This window comes from Archocentrus centrarchus, chromosome 5, assembly GCF_007364275.1.
Source record: "Archocentrus centrarchus isolate MPI-CPG fArcCen1 chromosome 5, fArcCen1, whole genome shotgun sequence".
In the NCBI taxonomy this organism is placed as follows: Eukaryota; Metazoa; Chordata; class Actinopteri; order Cichliformes; family Cichlidae; genus Archocentrus; species Archocentrus centrarchus.
In genome coordinates this window covers 7,573,201-7,594,800 of record NC_044350.1, presented here as the reverse complement: position 1 = coordinate 7,594,800, position 21,600 = coordinate 7,573,201, and the positions used below count along the sequence as shown (strand labels likewise).

The following is a 21,600-nucleotide window of genomic DNA, read 5'->3' as shown; positions in this document are numbered from 1 at the left end:
CTTTCTTCACAGACGCCTTGCATGATAATCCCAATCTGTGGCCATTAGAGTGCTGAGAGAACGAGCAAGGAGGAGGGTTCATGAGAGAGAAGAGAGAGCACGAAAGAGGGAGGGGGTGCCCAGACAGGAGACGCACACAGAGGGAAAAAGAACGAGAGCGAGAGAGTGAGAGGGCTTTTAAGGATTTGCCGGTGATTTGTAGAATCTCACTGCTGTAATGTTGCACTTTTCTCTGATTCTCACATATTATACCCCAAAGGCTCCAGAAGTCAGTCTTTTCATTTTGTTTTACTAAATCACAACACATTCTTTTCGAGACTATTGTTTTCAGTGTGTCTTTGGTTATTTTTGAGAGTGCACACAGACTATCTGAGATGATAGAGGATTTACGATCAGTGAGGAGAGCCTTGCCTCTAGAGATATAATCACATTTTGGACCCTGGATGGAGGCCTGAGTGGAAGAGTTTGTGTGATGGACAAAATCAAGGCTGGTCCATGAAGAACGGGCAGGTAAGACGTGCCTTTACACGAACGATTTCGCTTCTTGTGTACGAGGGAAATTTTTGAAATTTGTGATTATACAGCTTGATTCAATTCATGCTTGTATTGATTTCATATATTTTTTTAATGTAACTTTATAAGCAGAGTATAGAAAAGCAGAAGGATAAGGGGTTTTAAACATGAGAGTTTTTTTTTCCAACAAAATTAAATTACCCTGTTATTAATATTTACCGTCCAAATTCTGCCTGGAAACACTGAATATATTTAACCTTGTGAAATTATAATTCTGACTTTTTTTTTTTAAAAATGAAGGAGCTCAATTGATTATTGTAGATTTTGCAAATCCACAACCATGCAGATATAATTAACCTGCTCCAGCTTTTGAAGCATGAAATGCAGTCAGGATTTAGTCAATGTTTTGTTCTGCAAAATTTATGGCATTTTCCATCATCGGCTCTTAGCTCTTCATGATAAAAGCTTCCACTCTGTGTCATCCTGCATCTTTGCTAAAATCTACTCTTCAGCTGCAGTTTTTTTAAGTGCACCTCTGTAGCTTACAGTTTGTTCTTTCGCCTGCGTTTTTCCCATTCAAAGCACAGAAAAAGATGTTAGACCGTACTTGTTTTTTCTGCATTGTTACACTTTGCTACCTAATAAGGGAATCACTATTAGCACTGACCTCATCAACTCCGCAGACTTATTGGCTGTTCTGCAGTTATGATGTGCAACTAAAACACATCAAACTTGACATTAAGAATTGCAGAGAAATATTTATAAAATGATACATGGGACACAGAATTTGACATTTTGTGTGTTTGAACTTGAATGCTGGATTTAAATATCCCCCTTGGACTGCTTCGTGCATATGGCAGATCCGTGAAGGTTGAATAAAAAGAACAGTTAATCAGGTAAACTGAGAAAACTAAATTTCTACTTGCTGTAACTACAACAATAATGAGATGTTAACACCCCCTTTCTTAATTTCCTCAGGTGTCAAAGGTAGAGGGAGTGGCCCAGTGCTGTCAGTACCTCTGCTGGTCATCATCATGATATCAGAGGTCCACTCATCCCATCAATGTTGCTGGCTCGGTACATCATATGGATACCAGGCATGGCTCCAGTTGCTTTGGGTTCTGCTGGTGGGTTTCAGTCCAGTCTCACGGGCCCAGCAGGGCACACAGCCTCAATCCATCAAAATCGAGGGCGACATCACCCTTGGTGGCCTCTTCCCGGTGCACTCCCGGGGGCCCGCTGGAATACCCTGCGGTGAGATCAAGAGAGAAAAGGGGATCCATCGACTGGAGGCCATGCTTTACGCCTTGGACCAGATCAACAGTGACCCCGAGCTGCTGCCTAACATGACACTTGGGGCTCGGATCCTGGACACCTGCTCCAGAGACACCTACGCCCTGGAACAGTCACTCACCTTTGTCCAGGCCCTCATCCAGAAGGACAACTCAGATGTTCGCTGCTCAAACGGAGAGCCTCCGATCATCCCCAAACCAGAGAGGGTGGTTGGGGTGATCGGTGCGTCTGGCAGCTCGGTGTCCATCATGGTGGCCAATGTGCTCAGACTATTTGCGGTGAGATTTCTTTAACTATCCTCACTTTGTTAACCAGTGAAAGGGCAGAATATTTGGGACAGCGGCTCTTTTAAGAAAGTAAGCTGATAAAGACGTAAGCCATGATCCCTTCATGATTTCTCCTGAGTTTGTTCACAAAGAGAGCACAGTAGTTCCCAGTCAGAGGGTCAGGAGAGAAAATTATGATGGGTGCAAAGAAAACAAGTTTAACCAAACTGTGCTCAGTTAACAGTTCTTTCATTATTGCTTTATGTTTTTAAAATACTGCAATCTTAAGGTGGTTTTGTGATTTAGTGTGTCAGGATTTAATATCTCTCTTTTGTCATGCTAGCAAAGTAAAAATAAAAGTTTAATACTTTCTTCTATTAAAGCATCTAAAATCTTCACTCAGAAAGTAACTGAGGATTACAAACAGCAACTGGCTCAACAGGTCACGAGCAATAAGGGGTCCAGAAGCACAAGGTTAAAAAAAAAAAAAGATTTTCATATAGCGAGACAGAGGAGACTGCACCAGAAAATGAGCTGTTTTATGGAATACATCCCTAATTTTAGATCTGAGCAGCTTGTAGTGATATCAGTGACCAGCTGTGGCCAATAAACAGACTTCCCATGTGTGGAAACTCACACTTCTGAAGTTAATTTACATAGCTGAACCTTCAGTTCCTGTAATACTAGAATTACAACATTTGTGATTGTTTGTATTATTCTGACAGGTCACTGCAAATTTAGGTCTTATTTATTTTTAAAAAATCCCTCCTTAGATGATACTATGGACCTTTGTCATCATTATATTCAGATGGAATTAATGAAAACTATTTCTATTACGTTTGTCTTCTTCACATTAGAATAGTGGTTTGATGGTGCAGCGTTTTGCCTGTGTGGGTTCTCTCCTGGTACTCTGATCACAGCCCAAAACATGTTTGTTAAGATAACTGATTGGACGTTAGGTTGATTGGCCGTTGGTGTGAATGTGAGCGTGCATGGTTGTCTGTCTCTCTGCATTAGCCCTATGATATGACACTTTTATGGGGTTGTGAATCCATTATTCTAACAGCTGGAATCTGCAGGCTAATTCAGGTAAGTTTTTTTTTCTTGGCAGGTGATTTACCTTTACACACTGATCACACATTGTTCATAGAGATGATGGGACACTGAGTGTGTGCAAATCCTACATTTGGCACCAGCCAGTAATGCTGAAAAATCCAAATACATCAGTCTGGTAGGAAAAAAAAAAAAAAAAATTCCACCCTCGTGGATTCTACTTGTTGCATGATTCTTCGTGATGAGGATTCTGAGTTGAAGGAGGAGCAACTTGCATAGAGGGCAGATGTTAACTACAGAATTCACCAACTCCACTAAGCCCCTCTCAGCAGCTCAGGACCCTGGGCTCAAAATAGAGCATCAGGGTAGCAGGATGGCATTGGTTCTAGGATAACAGCAATTAGTGACCAGTGTGAAGTAGATTTAGCTAAATAGTGCGTTTCCTCGTACTGTCCATATGTGCTGCTTTCCAGACTGCAAATGCTTCTAGTCTGACGTTCACTACATATTGAACATCTGCTCATAACCAGGACAGTTTTTGTTGTAACATGTACCAAATGCATTTTTATGATTATTATTATTGCAATAGGTGAACATAAAAAAATCTTGATCAGTCTGTTTTTCAAATTAGTAATTAGTGCTGGGACATACAGCATGCATTCAGTGCCCTTTTAAAAAAAAAAAAAAAAAAGTTTTTGTAAAATTTGCAAAAAATAACAAAACAAACACACACCTGGAGCCGTTAACTCATTAATGTAACACATTCATTGACTGTTAATTAACCCCTAATAATTCAAGGTTGTACAAAATAAATTACAATTATAATGGTAATTCTTCAGCATTTTTGCTTGTTTTATGATTATAAGCAGATTTCAGCAAGACTGGACTATAAGAGGATGCTTATGTTAGCGATACGGCTCATTGATTTTAACAAGTGAATTGGTGCAGATGCTTCTGTGGGATTAATTCCAGAGAGGATTATGTGTTTGTCTTTCTCATTATAAATTTGCATGCAAACATTTGAATGACTTTGCAGACAATCATAAAGACTCCTCTGGACACTGATGATGTCACATGCCACTCAGATGAGCAGTCACTCTTACAAGGGGGTAGAAGAGGGAGGAAAAGTTCACCTCTGATTTAAGGATGTGGTCTGGAACATTGAAGCTGACCGGTACATTTGAAGCTGAGTGGGTTAAACGCAGAGCAGCAAATGTAAGCTGCATGTTGCCACCAGAATTAAATAAATTGTATGGCTTACAGCTGAGAAATGCTAACCTTTCTCTAGTCTCCTGATCTCTGTCTCTCCCTCTGTGCTTAACGTAATTTGACTAAAACCCCACTAATCCTTGCAGATAATCTGTGAAATGGTTCTCTCGGTCCTCTCTCCTTCTCCCGTCACTGCCCCTTGTGAATACCTTTCTCTCTTCATGCTCTCCAGAGGGCCTGATGTTAAGCCACGTTGGGGGGAACCGGCATTAGCAGGTTCAGGGTAGAGAATGTCGACATAAACTGTGTCATTAAAGATGTTGCACACCAGCAAATTAATCTTCCCTTCCATTTTTCCCCCCCTAAAACAAATGCTTTTACTGCTATGGTTCCTACCATCTGTACTCTACTGTGACGACTGTATCCTTAGCACAAACCAGCTCTGGGCTTTTCAAGAGATGAACACACTATGATAGTCCAATTTGGGGATTTTAATGCGCTGTGACTTGCCAGTATTACTGTGGGAGGCATCCATTTAAGGTCTTGCCTTGTGAGTAAGTGGTGCATCATGCTCTGACATGGTTCACTGCCTCTTGTCATCCCTTTTACCTTTTGGATTCTCATATTGGCCTAATAATCACCACTGCTCATGTTTTCCACTTGACCCAACTCTTTCATCACAAATGACCCGTTCCTGTGTCTCAGATCCCCCAGATCAGCTATGCCTCGACTGCCCCAGAGCTGAGCGACAACAGCCGCTATGAGTTCTTCTCCCGTGTGGTGCCTCCTGACTCCTACCAGGCCCAGGCCATGGTGGACATAGTCAAAAACATGGGCTGGAACTATGTCTCCACACTGGCATCTGAGGGCAACTACGGAGAGAGCGGAGTCGATGCCTTCATCCAGATCTCCAGAGAAGCAGGTTGTGTGTGTGACTGTATGATTGTGAATTTGCTGCTGCGACAATAAGGGATTACTCATTTGTGTTATTCCCCCTCATTAAAAGACAGGAAAGAGCAGTTTAATAATATCATTTGTGCTTTTAAATCTACACAGAGGGTTGACCTGTCAGTTCTAATGTATTAGTGTTCACATTTAATTCACATACATCAGTGATAGTGAAGGTCAGCACACTGCCTTACCAGCACCTTGCTGTGACCAGTCTAATGCCTCTGTCTGTTTACTACTTTATCTAGATGGAAATATCTCTACATCAACTACTGGATGGTTTGCCATAATATTTTGTACATGGTATCCAGACAGTGAATCCTGATGAGTTTGATGATCTCCTGACGTTTCTCCTTCACCACTTTGAGGCGTGTTCAGGAAGATTTAAATTGGGGTGGCATGTTGGGACTAAGAACCAGCTGGGGGGATCTAGAAAATCAGGAAATTCAATCAGAGACACCAAAAGAAACCACTTGAAAATTGGCTCAAAATTCGGTGATTTATAATCATTTTAATTGAAGACGGACCTCCTGCATCATAAACGTGCATTAGGAGATGTGGCTGCCCTAAAACATAAGATTAAACCTCAAGGTAAAGGAGCTAACAGAGTGCAGGCTGGTTTTGACCACTTTATTCTATTGCATGGTATAATAGAATTATAATAGAATTAATAGAATTATAATAATAGAATAATTTCACATGTGGTTTGTTTCAAATTCTCGTTTGTAATGTAAAGGAGTTACAATGATGCACTGGGGAAGACAGGACTGGAGGTCAGGACCTCTTTGTTTCCCTCTCCACATAATTTTTGCCCATGGTTGCACTAATGTAACAACAGAATTCGAGAGGGTGGGACCAGGATAGGCCAATCAAATTCTAAAGTTTGTATGACACAAGCACAGGCACAAAAAACGGACCCAAGACAAAGAGCTGATAATGTGTGCTGGATGCAGTGCTGTGTACAGCATTAATCTATCCAGTCAGCAGACCAAAAAATAAAAGAGATAAATAAAAACTCAGCCCAGGACAGCAACCATTGCAACTGAGCTGATATTGGCATGCTAACATTGCAAACAAAAAGGATGAAAACATAAATGTAGAGTAATACCCATGAATATCTAAAGGTAATTTCTCTTGTTTATGATACAGGAGGGCTGTGTATTGCGCAGTCCATAAAGATTCCACGAGAGCCCAGACCAGGGGAGTTTGATAAAATCATCAAGAGGCTGATGGAGACCTCCAATGCTCGTGGGGTCATCATCTTTGCCAATGAGGACGACATCAAGTGAGTCATGCTCTGCCGCATGCTGTATTAGATATATGAAGTCACCAGGATGCTGTTTTACATTTCATTGTCTAGTCTCCTGTTTTATAATCATTCTCAGCGAGAGAACAAAAGAAGAAGAAAGTGTATGATGGCATATAATATGTCCTCTTTTAGACGGGTGTTGCAGGCTGCCAAAAAGGCCAATCTTACAGGTCACTTCCTGTTTGTTGGATCGGATAGTTGGGGATCAAAAAACTCCCCAATTGAAGATCAGGAGGAAGTGGCTGAGGGTGCTGTTACCATCCTGCCCAAAAGAGCCTCCATTGACGGTAGGACAGCGTATTAAATGAGCCTTAAATCTAACTGTGAACAGCTGCATGCAATAAGAGTACCCACAGAAGCCTGTGACATTGACAGATGAGTCTAATATCAGTGCACCATATAAAGGAAATTAATGATTGATAAGTCTGATTTATCACTGATCTGATATTTCCAACCTGTATAAATTGAGAAAAGTAAGTCTGAGCCATATTTAAAAGTTTTTCTTTAAAAAAAAAAAAAAAAAATCATTATCTCTGCTCCAACATGACCTATTATTTTAACTGTTTTAACATAACACAAAATCAAATGATTCAGGGTTCGACCAGTACTTCACTTCGAGGTCGCTAGAGAACAACAGAAGAAACATCTGGTTCGCAGAATTCTGGGAGGACGACTTCAAGTGCAAACTGACTCGCCCCGGGATAAAATACGATCCTGGTAGAAGAAAATGTACAGGTAAGCAGGCGGCAGTTTGTACTGAAAGGAAGTCAGTGAAAATAACAAGTGGGGTTTTATTATTATTATTTAAGTTCTGCATTAGTCACCACACCCGAGTGCCATTTTTTGTTGTGTGCCAGGTGAAGAAAGAATCAGTCGAGACTCTCAGTATGAACAGGAGGGCAAAGTGCAGTTTGTGATTGATGCCGTGTACGCCATGGCCCACGCCTTGCACAGCATGCACCTGGACCTCTGTCCTGGCTCCATGGGTGTCTGCGAAAAGATGGACCCTGTGGATGGACGCATGCTCCTCCAGTACATTCGCGCTGTAAACTTCAATGGTGAGCTTCCAACTTTCAGTCTGTCTTTCCTTGCTTCTCTCATGATGTGTCTGCTGATTTAGATAAAAGGAGAGTTTCACTCCTTTGCTGCTTGGAGAGAAATGCTGCTAGGAGATTTTTTTGTTAGCAAAACCTTTGCTTTTCTACTACTGCTCTCTGTCACTGGAGAGGTTTTAAAAAAAGAAGCAAATTTAAAGGAGAACACAGCGGAAGGGAGGTCGTGTTGAAGATGCAAGCTTTGAGATGTTTCTGCTAATGTACCTAGCTGCAGAACACGCCGCATTTCTTCAAAGCACGTCCCCTCCCTTGGGCTGCGTCCTCGCTCTTCTCTATACACAACGAACCCTTTTCATCCTCATCTTGCATTAAAAAATATTGCGGTTTGGAAAAAAAAGTATCGTATGAAAGCATCCTATTTACTGCGCTCCTCTTGCTGGATGACCTTGGCTTGTATGGAAGATATTCTGATTGAGCGCCTGCAGGGACCTGAGAGGAACATTCAATCACGTTAGGGCAACAGAGGAGAGTGCACTGAAAGACTGTACTCATAGAGGAGAGGCTTCACTAAAGAGCATCCTGCACTCAGCTTTCACATGATTGCACAAGACTGAAGTAAGCAATAAGCTGGATTCAACAGTGTGTGGGTGTTCTCTCTGCCACTAAAGATGGGGGTGTATTTCTCCAGCTAAGGCAGTTTGAATGCCTTCTTACTTTTTGCTTTTTTTTGATAGTGCACAGGGCTTTTTAAACTGTCTCCATCAAACAGGTAGTGCAGGAACTGGAGTGATGTTCAATGAGAACGGAGATGCTCCAGGTCGATACGACATCTTCCAGTACCAGATGTCCAATGTCAGCAATCCTGGCTACAAGATTATCGGCCAGTGGACAAACCACCTGCGCCTCAACGTAAATATCTGTTTTTAGTGCATTTGAGGTACAATGTGTTATTAAGAAGTTAATTTGTTCCTGAGAGTTGTGCAAGAACATGAGACATTTACTTACTTTTGCATTATAAACTGTAAACAGGAGAGCTCTGGTTTTGCTCTATCCAAAGTAAAACTAGAGAAAGTTGATTCTGTTCATCTGGACTTTCTGGGATTTCCTTACCTGGATGACTGAGCGTGCATCAAGATATCTAAAGCTCTAAAGAGCAGTGACTTCCCCGAGTCCTGATTACTGTGAGGGTGCCACGCATCCAGCACAAAGCTGTACAGCTCTGTTAAAGTGCAAACTGACATTTTGTTCCTTTTCAAAGGTCTGAATGTTTGCCCTGTTTCCAGTCGTTATGCTAAGCTAACTGCTAACTTCACATTGAACAGACATGAAAGTGGCAAAAGTGTTATTTTAAACTATTCTGTTAATGTAAGGTTCCTTTTCTGACTAGCTTTTTGGCAGCAGATAGCTGAAACTGTCTAGTGAATAGATAGCTTTAGACAGAAAACAGACAACTGGCTTGACTCTGTTCAGATGTATGTAAGGATGCCCACCAACAGATGAGCTGTTTCTTGTTTCATTTTCTTCTGAGTTTGTGCGTAAGGACAGTAGTTATTAGCCCAGCCGGTGCTAATGTAGTAAGACACTGTTTTTTTTAATGCATCCATTCCAGCCAGAGGAGATGCAGTGGTCAGGTGGTGACCGTAAAATTCCAGAGTCTGTGTGTAGCTTTCCCTGCGAGCCTGGCGAGAGGAAGAAGATGGTGAAGGGTGTTCCCTGCTGCTGGCACTGTGAGCTCTGCGATGGCTACCAGTACCTGCTGGATGAGTTCACCTGTGACATGTGCCCATTCGACATGAGGCCCTTAAAGAACCGCACGGGCTGCCGACCCACGCCCATCATCAAGCTGGAGTGGAGCTCTCCCTGGGCCATCATCCCTGTCTTCTTGGCCATCCTGGGCATCTTAGCCCCCACTGCAGTCATTGTCACGTTTATCCGCTTCAATGACACACCCATTGTCCGGGCTTCTGGCAGAGAGCTCAGCTACGTTTTGCTGACGGGAATCTTCCTCATCTACCCATCACAAAAAAACCACACACCACACCACAAACCCCCCCCACCTTCCTCATGATTGCAGAGCCCAGTGTGGTAGTATGCGCCTTCCGCCGCCTGTTTTTGGGGCTCGGGATGTGCATCAGCAACTCTGCCATGCTCACCAAGACCAACCGGATCTACCGCATCTTTGAACAGGGCAAGAAGTCGGTCACGCCGCCTAAGTTCATCAGCCCCACCTCTCAGCTGATTATTACTTTTATACTCATCTCAGTGCAGGTAAGCTTGTGAATGCTTCTTTGCCATAGATCACTCAGACCTTATGTAGCAGTCTAAGGCTCCTTTCCTCTACAGTTACTCGGGGTGTTCATCTGGTTTGGTGTGATACCCCCCCACACCATCATTGACTATGAAGAGCAGAAGCCTCCAAATCCAGAGTTTGCCCGTGGAATTCTCAAGTGCGACATGTCTGACCTGTCCCTCATATTGTGTCTGAGCTACAGTATTATACTGATGATCACCTGCACAGTGTATGCCATCAAGAGCAGAGGTGTTCCTGAGACCTTCAATGAGGCCAAGCCAATCGGCTTCACCATGTACACCACCTGCATCATCTGGCTGGCCTTTGTACCCATCTTCTTCGGCACAGCTCAGTCTACAGAGAAGGTACGAAATGTACCATTTTTACAGGCTTAATGGCTCACTGTTCATTTTATGTTATCTAGTGTCAACATTTCCTGTTTTTCCCTTTTAGATCCTTGTAGATTTACATATATGTGCATTTTGGAGTGACAAAACAAATCAATTATCTGAGAAAATGATGTGAAGATTTATTAGAGAAAATAAAAAGAGATAAAAACTCCACTATATTTAGGAAAAATACTGTACCTATCACACCAATTCTTTTATTTGACTGCCTTTGTTATTAGATTTTGAAAGTAAAATATGACATAATTAGGTTTACCTCAAATACAGTAGAACACCTCACTTACACATAACTGCATCACAAGTAATTACTGGGGCCAGTGCATATGTCCAGTCTGTACATCTGCTTCAAGTAAAATTAGGAATGTGTGAATTATTATGCAGTATTAACTTCTGTCTTTTTGATTTGACAGTACAAATTATGTTCTGTTGCAACAACTGCAAAACCAATATCCAAACAATCCATAAACAAATTATGGTTTCAAAGGGGAGTACAAAAATCATGTGGTTAAAAATTAGGCCTACATATGGCTACATTTTTTTTAAACAAGTAATTTTTCAACTAATTTCTGTAGTAATCATGTAAGCACAATCCACACACATATATAGTAGTTAATGTAAAGAATAGGTACTGCCTTCCTTAACAGAGTATGCATTTAAATTCTTTTTTTTGGCAATTTGATAAACAAAAAAAATGTCCTTGAGTACATAAAAATAATGGTTAAAAGTATTTTCATTACTCTCCAGGTGAATGTCCTTCCAGGGGAGGTCAAAAAGCTCTTTTAGAGGAGGACAGTCCCTTTATATGAGACAAAGAATAGCAGGAAAATTTCAGATTTCAGAGGCCAAAAATAAATCTGTTTAGTAAAAGACAAATGAATAGTTGAATTATTTCAGGCCACTCTTTGTGTTGGATTGAAAAATAAAATGAAAAAAAAAAAAGCATGAATAAAGTAATAATTTGACCCAATAAATAATAAGTTAATAAATTCTTCTGCACAGTCCAAATTGATCTTTTTCAAACACATAATTAAATCTGATTACATTATATAAGCATTTACTGCGTTCCCCTTACAGTTACAATAAACAGTACGTTGAATCAAATTACGTAATGCACAGTAACACACTAACTGTAAAAAAAAAGTTAAATGAATCTCTCAGTTGCTGAAAGTGAAATCAGAGTTTGTTGCCTGTCATATTGTATTTGCTTCCTGCTGTACTCACAGGACATCCTGCTCCCACTGTACTGAGGGTTTAATTTAGCTTGTGGGCTATTTGCTGCCATCACAAAGTACGAGACAGTTGGGGTTCATATTTGAAAAATAGAGACGGGCATTGGCTAATAGAGAGCCGTATTATGAATCAGTCAGGCTGAAACAATTAAAGCCTGAGGTGCTTTCAAAGTCTTTTCACCTCTTCCAAATGGAAATGAAGTGAATTAAGAAAAGGAAAGGAGGTCAGAAGAGCTGAGGGACGATAAGAATCCCTCCTAGACCGATTCAGCCATCCCATTCAATTAATCATCACTTAGAAAAAAGAGCTAAATATAGCCCTTAACTTTTGTCTGGCTCATGAAAGTAGCGGCTGTTATCCTCCCATCACGTGTTGGAGGAGGTGATCTACCTGTGTGATGACTGTAATTACCCACGAAAGGACCATACAGTGATTCTGAGCCAGTCCCTCTGCTCGCCTCAGGCTGCACACACAACTACAATCCACTTTGCTCCCAAACCACCACCGCTACGAGGAACTGACAAAAACATGTCAAAGATGATAAAAGAAACTGTACTATATGGACATGAGCCAGGAAGTGTTGCTGCTGAGGATACTGTGCAACATATGACTTATTTATGGCACAAAAATATCTTATTTATGATACATGTGGTTTTATTTATTTATGACCCGTTTAGTTTTCTTGAATAATGAGTTCTTATAATTGTTTGAAGGCTGAGCTCGGAGGAAGTCGCTCTCTGTGATTATTGTTGGATTTTTTTGCAAAAAGAGAAAGAGTAGCAAGGAGGAGATGTGGTCAGAACCCATAAATAAAAGCCTCCTTTCTTGACTACATATACCAGATCATAAATCATTCAGCAGGGGGAAAACACGGCCGTGTCTGCTTTGAGATGAAAATTGTAAGGGCTGCACTGTGACAGCGGAGATTACATGTACCCTGCCTTCAAAACTAGCTGCTGCATGCAGTATGCAAACAGTATGCATGAAATTGGGGCACACCACTTCCAATGGGCATTCAACTTTGACCCCTTGCTTCCTCTCATGGGCCAGAATGACCAAAATAACGCACTTGATATCCTACAGGAAAATGCGAGTAAATGCAATAAGATATCCCGTTTTTGTTTTTTTTGTGTGTGTGTGTAATTTTATGTATAAATTATTGTGCCACACAATATTTTTGGGGGTTATTAAAGAAATTTTTGGCATCACCATAGACTGTATATAAAAGATGGCAATAGCCACAGTGACATCACCCATGGGACTGTGTTTTGAAGCCTCAACGTAATCCTTAATCCTTTTTTGGTCGCCACTATGTTGGGTTTTTTGGTGCAAGAAGTGACCATATTTGAACGAGATGGTGAAGCAGCATCGGCTAAAGCTAGTAGAAGTTGAAGTACTGATTCAACTTTTTTTACTTAAGTGAAAAAGTAGCTCTTTGAAAGACATTTCTTACAGCTATTTGTGTGCACAGCTGACAAAGGTCTTCATTTTCTGTCAGGACTGTACTTTTGTCACAGACATGTCTTTGCTTTGTGTTTGATGCATATTTTTTTTGCCTCTTTCAGCTTTGCATCTTTTACATCAGTTGTGCACATTAAGCGCAGGTGATGGATACACCAATAGATTGCCTTTTATGTGTTACTGTTTCCCTCATTTGGATGCAAACTGGTTTGATGTTGGGAAGGTGTCAGAAACTCCCCTCAAATGCTCTGAAGTAACAGCTTGTTTGAAAAAGTAAGGAGTAGAAAGTAGAGATATTTGTTAAAGTTAAAAGTGTAGGTATGAAAAGTAAAAAATTAATATCCAAGTAATGTACACATATCTGAAAACTCTATTTAATTACAGTAATTAAGTACAAACCCAATTCCAAACAAGTTGGGACACTAAAAAGTGGAAATTAAAAACACAACGCAGTGATTTTTGTTCGCAACAGAACAGAGAAAACATCAATGGCCGGTTTCCCGTTCATGGATTAAGCATGGTCCTAGACTAAAAGGAAAAAGTCAATGAAGACCACAATAGGAAAAAATATTTAGTCCAGGATTAGACTTAATCCCTGTACGGGAAACTGGGCCCAAATGTTTAGACTGAGGAAATGAATTATGGTAACAATAACTGTGTGGAAAGATTTTTCTGAACACTTTCCTCTGTTGCAGATGTTCATCCAGACCACTACCCTGACAGTGTCCATGAGCCTGAGTGCCACCGTATCTCTGGGCATGCTCTATATCCCCAAATTCTACGTCATCATCTTCCACCCGGAGCAGAACGTCCAAAAGAGAAAACGCAGCTTTAAAGCTGTGGTGCAGGCGGCTACCGTGACCACGCACCTGTCGCTGAAGTCCAACGACAAACAGAATGGAGAGTCCAAGGTTGAGCCTGACAGGTCACAGTGACATGACTCAAAATGGCAACTAAAGCCAACAAAGAGATGGTTTGCAAAGAGTGGAAAACAAAACAAAACAAAAAAAGCATTTAATTTAAGCTTTTTGGCTGGATCTCTTTTTCCCTCCCCTCTCTTTTAATTATGGATTGAAATACCAGCAAAAAATTTTGTGGATGAATTTTCTTTTCACACTTTGGATAATCCAGAAGGTGAAAGCACAAAAGAAACCTGAACGGCTCACTCCTCATCATGGAAAACACTGGACAGCTTAAAACGGGCATGGAATGATGCGGAACCACCTTGAATGGACTTCAAAATGATCTACACGTGCGCCTCATGACGAAGATAGACAATGAAAAAAAAAAAAAAAAGTTAAGCTTAAATGGCGACCATTGCTCGCAGTAAGATGTACACTTATGTCAAATCCCTAGGGGGTCAATGAAACGTCACCGTTTACAGGCTCCAAAAGCACTGCATGGGTTATGTGTTTAATGTTTACATGAATGTTTTTGAAATATTATTTATATGGGCTGTCGTGACTTTTTTATGCTTGCAGTGGAAGGAAGTAGCTTTTAAAATGCACCACCACATCCTGTCATAATGACTCCCCCGGCTAGGTACAACCAACCACAAAAATATAATCACTCAGAGCTAAATCAATATCCAGTCACTAATGCAACACAGCATTTAATTAGTCTTATCACTGCAATTATTTTGGCAGAGGATGGACTGTTTTTATTGCGGAAACTGAGTTCACGGGTGCAAACAGGATATAAGTGATTGTGACCAGGTTGAGTTATCTTGGACCTGTTACTTTTCAATTTTCTGTGGTGGAAAACAATCGTTGCCATTTCCCCATATTGTCTGTCCAAATATCAAACAATCTGTGTAAAGGTCAGTTTGTACGGCTGCATGCCAAAGCTATAGAAAAGCTACATTTCTGTTAATGCATGAGAACTTCATAAGCAAGCTTCACCTCTTTTGGCTGCGTTGGATTGCGTCCTCCATCTAACAAATACTGCATTTCTGCAAACAATAAAATTACTTTAACACTAAAAAAGGGACAGGATCAACAAAAGCCCCCATTCTTTTTTTTTTTTTTTTTTGCAAGTATATTATTTGCAGCAAATATTTTGTTGCTTGACAACCATACAGCTCAGGTTTTGATTGACATTTTTTGAGCATTTCCTGTTGTTCTGGCACAGCCTTTTCAATATAAATGGACTCGTGTGCGGTGCAATTTCACTTGCAGTGCAGGCTGCCCCCCAGAGTCGTGTCCTTATGTGAGAAAATATTGTTTCTGCTGCCCTCTGCAGGACAGCACAGTTCATTGACATGTTTGTGAATAAAAGTCAAGAGGAAATTGTTGATTCCCAAAAAAAAAAAACCTTCATAAAAATATTGTTATTATTTTGAGTTTGTTTACATCCAGCAGACCCATTAAAACTAAAAAATACCTACAGTAAATCTACATGTAGATTAATCTGTGGAGACGGAGCAAAAAAAACAAACAAAAAAATAAAAAAAAACATTTTATTGTACTGAGAAGGACAAGCTGGTGACAGTTGATGACATAATAGAGGGATGCACTCATATCTCCCCTGTCAATACTGATACTGGCCAAAGAAAATTACATTTACCAGCAGCAGTGGCCAACGCTCATCTGATTTGTTTCATCAGTTTTGTGCTGGCTAAATATTCCGATGGTGCGATAAAGAGATCAGAGCTCACAGCCCTAATAACTGAATGTCAAGTAGCTGGTTTCACTCTCACACACACAGAACTATAAGGCTTCAAAACCCAAGGTGGGTCCTGACATCGTCTACACAAACAAGTTCATATCAGAATAAAGAAAAATGTGCAGCAGGGTTTGCTGGTCATCCAAAAGTCAGCATTTGTTTCTCCTTTTAGATAAAGTTCATTCACAGATGCTTATCTGGAGATCAGTGGCAAAAGCCACAGCCAGCCCAGTTCTTTGGTGCAGAGCACCACCAACATGCATCTTCACAGAAGTCTGGAGTGACACCATGACACCATTTACTCAAAGAACCCGTCCAAGGTCAGGCAAGTGGTGGTCTTGGATGGGGGTCGGGTTACCTTTTTCCTTTTAGCTTTCATCAGCGGACGAATCTGTGACAAAGGAGACTGGAGTGAAGCGCTTGGTTAAGGAAAGATGCGGCTCAGCTTAGAGTGAAGGTTTTATCCCGATGAACCTAAATTCATTTTGTGGTTATAAATAACATCTATCTGGAGCTAGCCAGTGCAGTTGTTACAAATCCTGCTCCCCTTCAGTGACACTCAAACACAGAAGAGAAGTAACATATACAGAATCACAAATGGCAAACAACAAGGATACAGGTTGGATGAATTTAGTTCGTCCTCCTAATCCATCATAACCGGTCCTGACCTGAAAGACAAAAACATTTTTCCCCCTCAATAAAAACAGAGAAGAGGACAAACGGGACACGAAAAGACTGAGGGAGACGGCTGTGTGGTACGTACAGCTCCGGCTCTCCTCTGAGGCTCCAACATGCTACCGAAGGTTTTCTTTCTGAAGAGGAGGGAGTTCCTCAAAAAAGGATCCAGTGCGAGCTCTTCATCATGATTCTAAGAAACCAAAAACATAAATTCATAAATACAAAAAATTAAAGCAGTGGAATGTTTACTCATTATTCCTAGAGGAATGATGTGCCTATTAGAGGGCTACCTTGCTTAAAGCCGAAGTTTTCTCATTGTGTTTGGACACGGATGCTCTGAAAAACAAATCAACACTTCCCGTTAATCCAAAAACACTATTTCATGAGGACAGTAGAGACAGATTTCAAAATGCTCTAAACACAGAAAAAACCCCCCAAAAAAAACACATTCCCGCACTGAGCACCATGACGCTTACACAGGTGGGTCAAGGCACATCTTCTTCGAGGGGACCTGCATTGGGCTTTTGGCCCCATCGTCTGGAGTAGTGATGTCATAGGTCATGTTGAGGTCAATGTCCTCGCTATCCGCTGGCTGGTGGAGACGAGGCTGCTTCAGCTCCAGTGGGGCCGGGCTGATGGGTAGGCAGGGACGAGTATATGAGGACATAAACCAAATGTGTTCTTAAGAGCAGTGACAAAGCATGAGAAAATTTAAGTCCCACAGCTGGAGGCACACCTTTCAAAGACAAGCCGACTGACGGCTTCGTTTGTCCTCGGAGTGCTCAGAGTCTTCTGAAGAAACTCCACCTTCTTCTTCAGACTCTGTGGACAGGGTGCATACAGAAATCACAGAAGTGCACATCCGATACCCAAAATAAAAGCAGATTTGTTTGATCTGTCTTACAGAGATCTCTTTGTCAGCATTGGACAGATCGCTCTGCAGAGATTTCATGTCCTCTTTGGTTTGATTCACCTCTTTTGCAGCTTTTTGTAACTGAAATGACAAAAACACACACACACAAAAACACTTTGAGCTAAAGATTCTTCACTTAAGAACCATTTCTTCTGGGTGAAGTGATCTGCTTACATCAAGTTACCTTGGTGTTTGAAGAGAGCACTTCTCTCTTCAGCTTCTCACACATGTCATTTGAAGCCTTCAGGGTTCCTTTGAGGTTATCATACTCTCTGAGAAGTGAGGAAAGGAGATCACTGGGTAGTAAATACTGAGGGGAGGTTGCAGTCATTAGATCTAAATACCTGAACAAACTGCTCAAACAGAAGCATTGTAGTCTGTGTAGTCTGTCGAGATCAACTTCAGAAAGATTCTGAGGGAAGGCCTGAAATATATTTGTGCCTATTAGAGGCTCCCATAAAGTCTTACAATAAGAAGAAACCTGATCCTCCAGGAGAGAGAAAGCCTGAAAGTGCAGATCACATATATACACTAGTGCTTTACAAGCTCAAATTTACAGTAGAAGAAAAAAAGTGTTGGAGAACCCTTTAAAATTTCTAGAATTTCTGCTTACTCATACAAATGGTGTGATCTTCATCACAATTATAGACAAGCACACAACTGATTAAACTTACAACACAAACAGTTGCACTTTTCATATCTTTACAGGAAACTGAGTAAGTGCTCAACATGTAGACTGCAAAAAAAAGGGAGCGAACTCTTGAGTTTAAGAACTTATAGTTGCTCCTCTCGCAGCAACATCCTCCATCAGATGTTTTCTGGAGCAACGTGAGAGACTTTAAAATATATTCCAGACCTTTCCTTTCTACAAATCAATATTAATTGAACAGCCCTCACAGGTCACGCTAGAGCAAGGATCAGTAACCTCTACTATCAAAAGAGCCATTTTAACCAAAAATAATCGTATGGAGTTGAAAACATAGCCAGCCTTATGATATGTGAAACAGTCTAGTCTGTTAAGTATAATTTAGCCTGACAATGGCACGGTGTAATAATTAAAACTTGTATCACATGACTTCTCTATCACCAACAAAAAGCAATTGGAGGAGGAAAAAAATACTATTAGCAAAAAAAGAAAAAAAAAAAAACAACCCTACTTTGATAATAAAACTTAAACACCCAATAGCTTTAAAACAGTAAAAGAATTAAGAGGCCAGTTTCAGTTAATTTTGACTCAAGTCCAGCCACAGATCAAGAATACAAGTAAGCCAGCAGCAAACAGAATTAAACAAATATCTACACATACTGTTTTCTCTGCGACTGTTATTTTTTTTCTATGTGGAAACTGTGGCTAGGAAGACTCAAGATATTTATATGTATAGATCCATGCTAACAACTGCTTAATTAACTAAATTAAGCAGATAGGTGCCTGGAAATAGACGCAGGCTATGATGCACATATTATTACTATTATTTTTTTTTAATTAGATCTGTGTTTTCTCCTTGAAACTATTCATATGCAGCTGTTCAGCACAGTTGCAGGGCTTTCAAATTATGCCGGCGACAGGCGCATTTTCCACCTACTCCACCACTCTGCGCCGTCTGCTTTTTAATTTTCCTAAAAAATTTTTTTGCGCTGTCCGCCGTCTCCATTTCCAGCGCCATGTGGACGCATGTGACACTATTTACGTTTTTCCAATCTGAGCCATTGATTGGTTCACGACTGCCATGTGACTATTCATAGCGTCTGCTGCCGTCATGGCTTCGGTCTCGGTCAGAAGGCGCCTGCTACTTTGGCATGCCCCTGCTACTCCAAAACAATTGAAAGCCCTGCAATTGGCTCCTATGATCTGTCTTTAACACATTTTCTTTATTAAAATGTAAAAATATGAATGTGCCCAGAATCTAGGGCACCTCACCTTAACAAGTCAAAATGTAAAACTACTTTAAACTCAAACTGTATTTAGGGCACCCCTGTAGCCCGTCACTCGAGCACTAACCCCACGCAGAAAAAGTTAGAAAATAATAATGGGAATAAAATAAAATAAGTTCTCAGGCTTCTTACTTTTCAGAGAGACGCAGTAGATGGAGAGCTGCTCCACCGCTGCCTGGCTGATGCCCATATCTGTGATCATGGACTCAACCTCTGCTCTATGGCCCTGTAACACCATATCCAGACTGAGGAGAAAACAGTGCACAGAGTAAGTATGATGCTCTTCGAAATCGCAGTACCATGCAAGCATTTCACATCATTCTACTTGTAAATACGTGTAAATATCAGGTTTACGGTTTTCATTGCTTTTTTCCAGGGTTAATGTATTGGTATAAGATTGCTCAGTTCTCAAAGACCATCTAAAAGAAATGTCTCTTTTCCACTATAGTCACAGCAGCTTAAATACAATAATACTGGACTGCAGATACCTTTCAAAAGTTTTCATCTTGGTCCTCAGTCTCCGGACCTCATCTTTGGCAGCCTGAATTTCATTCTGTTGTGTCTCCAAATATGCCATCTGTGTCTGTGAGAGGTCAAAACATATTACATCATCATAGCTGCACTGACACTGTGAATCAGTGTGGATATCTGGGGCTTTAAACTATGAAGGGGAGAGAAGTCATACTTTGAGGGCAGAACAGAGCATCTCCTTTTCTTTAATCTCCTTCCGCAAACTGTCCAGGTCTCTCCTCTGCTTGTCCACAGAGTCCTTCAACTGTCCACCACCTTCTGTTTGTCCGCCGTAAGTCTCGCTCTACAAATTGATCAGACAGATGATCAAACTAGTGCAGCCAACTTTTTTTGATACTCAAGCATAACCTTGTCACAATTTACTGGTAGTCTGGTTTCTCACCTTTAGAGCTCAGGAGTGCCTTCATTCTACTGACCTCATTCTGCAACAAGAAGAAATACAGTGAGAACAAAAGATGGACTCTTTAAATCAACAACAGTAGGAAGACCATGTGTAGATTCTGTTTAAGATGCTATTAGGCATGAAGAGTTTTATACTACTGTAGGTTTGGCACCTGTAAGCTTTCCGGATCAGCCGTGCCCTCCTCCTCTACACAATGTCAAAGAACAGCTTGCTGATAATGTGCCTGGTGCTGACCTACACACATACAACAACAAGAAGTCCCTGAAGCTTAATCTTTCCTCTGTTTGCCAACTTGCCACAGTCTGAGGCTGGTAGTGTGATGGTGTAAAGTTACGTACCTGTTTCCTGCACTGTGGACAGGTTTTGTAGGGGCCGTCTGAAACCACTGAAGAAGACTGACAGAAAAAGTAAATAGAAAACAAGTCAAAAGATACCATAACTGAAAAAAGTTTTATTTTTCAGATCTGACTTTGTGTATAGCGTTACCAGTCATAATGGAAAGTGTGTCCGCAGTGGATGGCAGCAACATCTCTGGAGTGATCAAAGAAATCGGAGCAAATAGTGCAATATGCTCGAATGGGCATGTTACTGGTGCACAGATCAGCCTGTTTTGAACACAGTGTACAGCATTATCAAAAAAAAGTTATTGATCTGACATACAAATCGTATTTTTCGCTCCGTAATTATACGCTAGTTTACATAACATTTATAGGCTAAAACTGTTAGCACTGGCTAATGCCACCGGCCCGTAAAATTTAGCCACCCTCGTTAACCAGCATTTGCCTCATCACGAATCATCCTACTTACCAAACAAAGGCGTAGGTAATACACAGCCCTTCGTTATAACTTATAACTCCCTAACTTTACATGAAATGTTTAATTTTTACCCGGATAAGGTGAAATAATTAGACAAGTCGCTTTCAAGTTAACACAAAACACGACAGCTCCATGGCTATGCAGTTTCCCCGCTGTACGCTCAAATGCAAGCTCCGCCCCTTATGGTGCGTTCAGGGGTGCTCGTATGGCCACCGGCCTATCAAACTAGCTATATATATGCCATACATATTTGCTTTTAAACTCTACGCAGTGATTTGTTTTAAAATTAGCTCATTTGTTATTGACATTTCATATTTAAAACAATTAAAACAATTTATTTAGAGAAGATACAGTTTAGTGGTGCTTAAAAAAATCAATTATTTCCCCTTTATATGTATACATGAAAGCACCACCAATATCAAAGATGGCAGCGTGTTTAGTAGTTTTTTTTTTAATTTGCGTGCTGTAATGTTCAGCATTAAGCCACCAATTGATTCTAACTATTTCAAAAGTAAGTGTCCATATTTTATTTATTCTTTGAACTCGCCTTTTTTTTTTTTTTTTTTACTACTCCTGGGAAATGATAGCTTGTACAAACGCTCTGGAAGAGAACTTCACATCCCACAATT

General features: G+C 40.7%; 2 protein-coding genes across 3 annotated transcripts; one reads left to right on the top strand and one right to left on the bottom strand.

Annotated features, from left to right (window-relative positions):
* The first annotated feature begins 33 nt into the window (after positions 1-33).
* Positions 34-15,310, top strand: grm6b (glutamate receptor, metabotropic 6b). Of its 2 annotated transcripts, XM_030728934.1 has the most exons (11): positions 1,501-2,084; positions 5,040-5,256; positions 6,432-6,567; positions 6,724-6,878; positions 7,186-7,326; positions 7,449-7,649; positions 8,416-8,555; positions 9,256-9,664; positions 9,700-9,914; positions 9,990-10,301; positions 13,730-15,310. In XM_030728934.1, exons 1-11 carry the CDS (start codon positions 1,548-1,550, stop codon positions 13,967-13,969), a joined length of 2,703 nt encoding a protein of 900 aa, XP_030584794.1. In that variant the 5' UTR covers positions 1,501-1,547; the 3' UTR covers positions 13,970-15,310. The 2 variants fall into 2 exon arrangements, with proteins under 2 accessions (XP_030584793.1, XP_030584794.1); XM_030728933.1 differs by lacking the exons at positions 9,990-10,301; positions 13,730-15,310 and adding an exon at positions 34-510 and having other exon boundaries at positions 1,492-2,084; positions 9,701-9,847.
* An 82-nt stretch (positions 15,311-15,392) lies between these two features.
* On the bottom strand, positions 15,393-21,165 carry traip (TRAF-interacting protein). The gene is given in 19 exon segments (XM_030728935.1): positions 15,393-16,104; positions 16,316-16,366; positions 16,462-16,566; positions 16,667-16,712; positions 16,853-17,008; positions 17,113-17,198; positions 17,281-17,370; positions 17,474-17,559; positions 19,354-19,466; positions 19,710-19,804; positions 19,907-19,998; positions 20,001-20,033; positions 20,135-20,174; positions 20,307-20,347; positions 20,350-20,389; positions 20,494-20,522; positions 20,525-20,550; positions 20,642-20,760; positions 20,963-21,165. Coding segments are annotated over 18 exon segments (1,335 nt in total). The 5' UTR covers positions 20,740-20,760; positions 20,963-21,165; the 3' UTR covers positions 15,393-15,996.
* Between the last annotated feature and the right edge of the window lie 435 nt (positions 21,166-21,600).

Bases quoted from the DNA above. Each gene is read 5' to 3' on its own strand.
- grm6b (XM_030728934.1), top strand. From the start codon at position 1,548: ATGATATCAGAGGTCCACTCATCCCATCAATGTTGCTGGCTCGGTACA. The intron at 5,257-6,431 runs GTTGTGTGTGTG...TTTATGATACAG, and splicing joins CCAGATCTCCAGAGAAGCAG to GAGGGCTGTGTATTGCGCAG. The intron at 8,556-9,255 runs GTAAATATCTGT...CATCCATTCCAG, and splicing joins CAAACCACCTGCGCCTCAAC to CCAGAGGAGATGCAGTGGTC.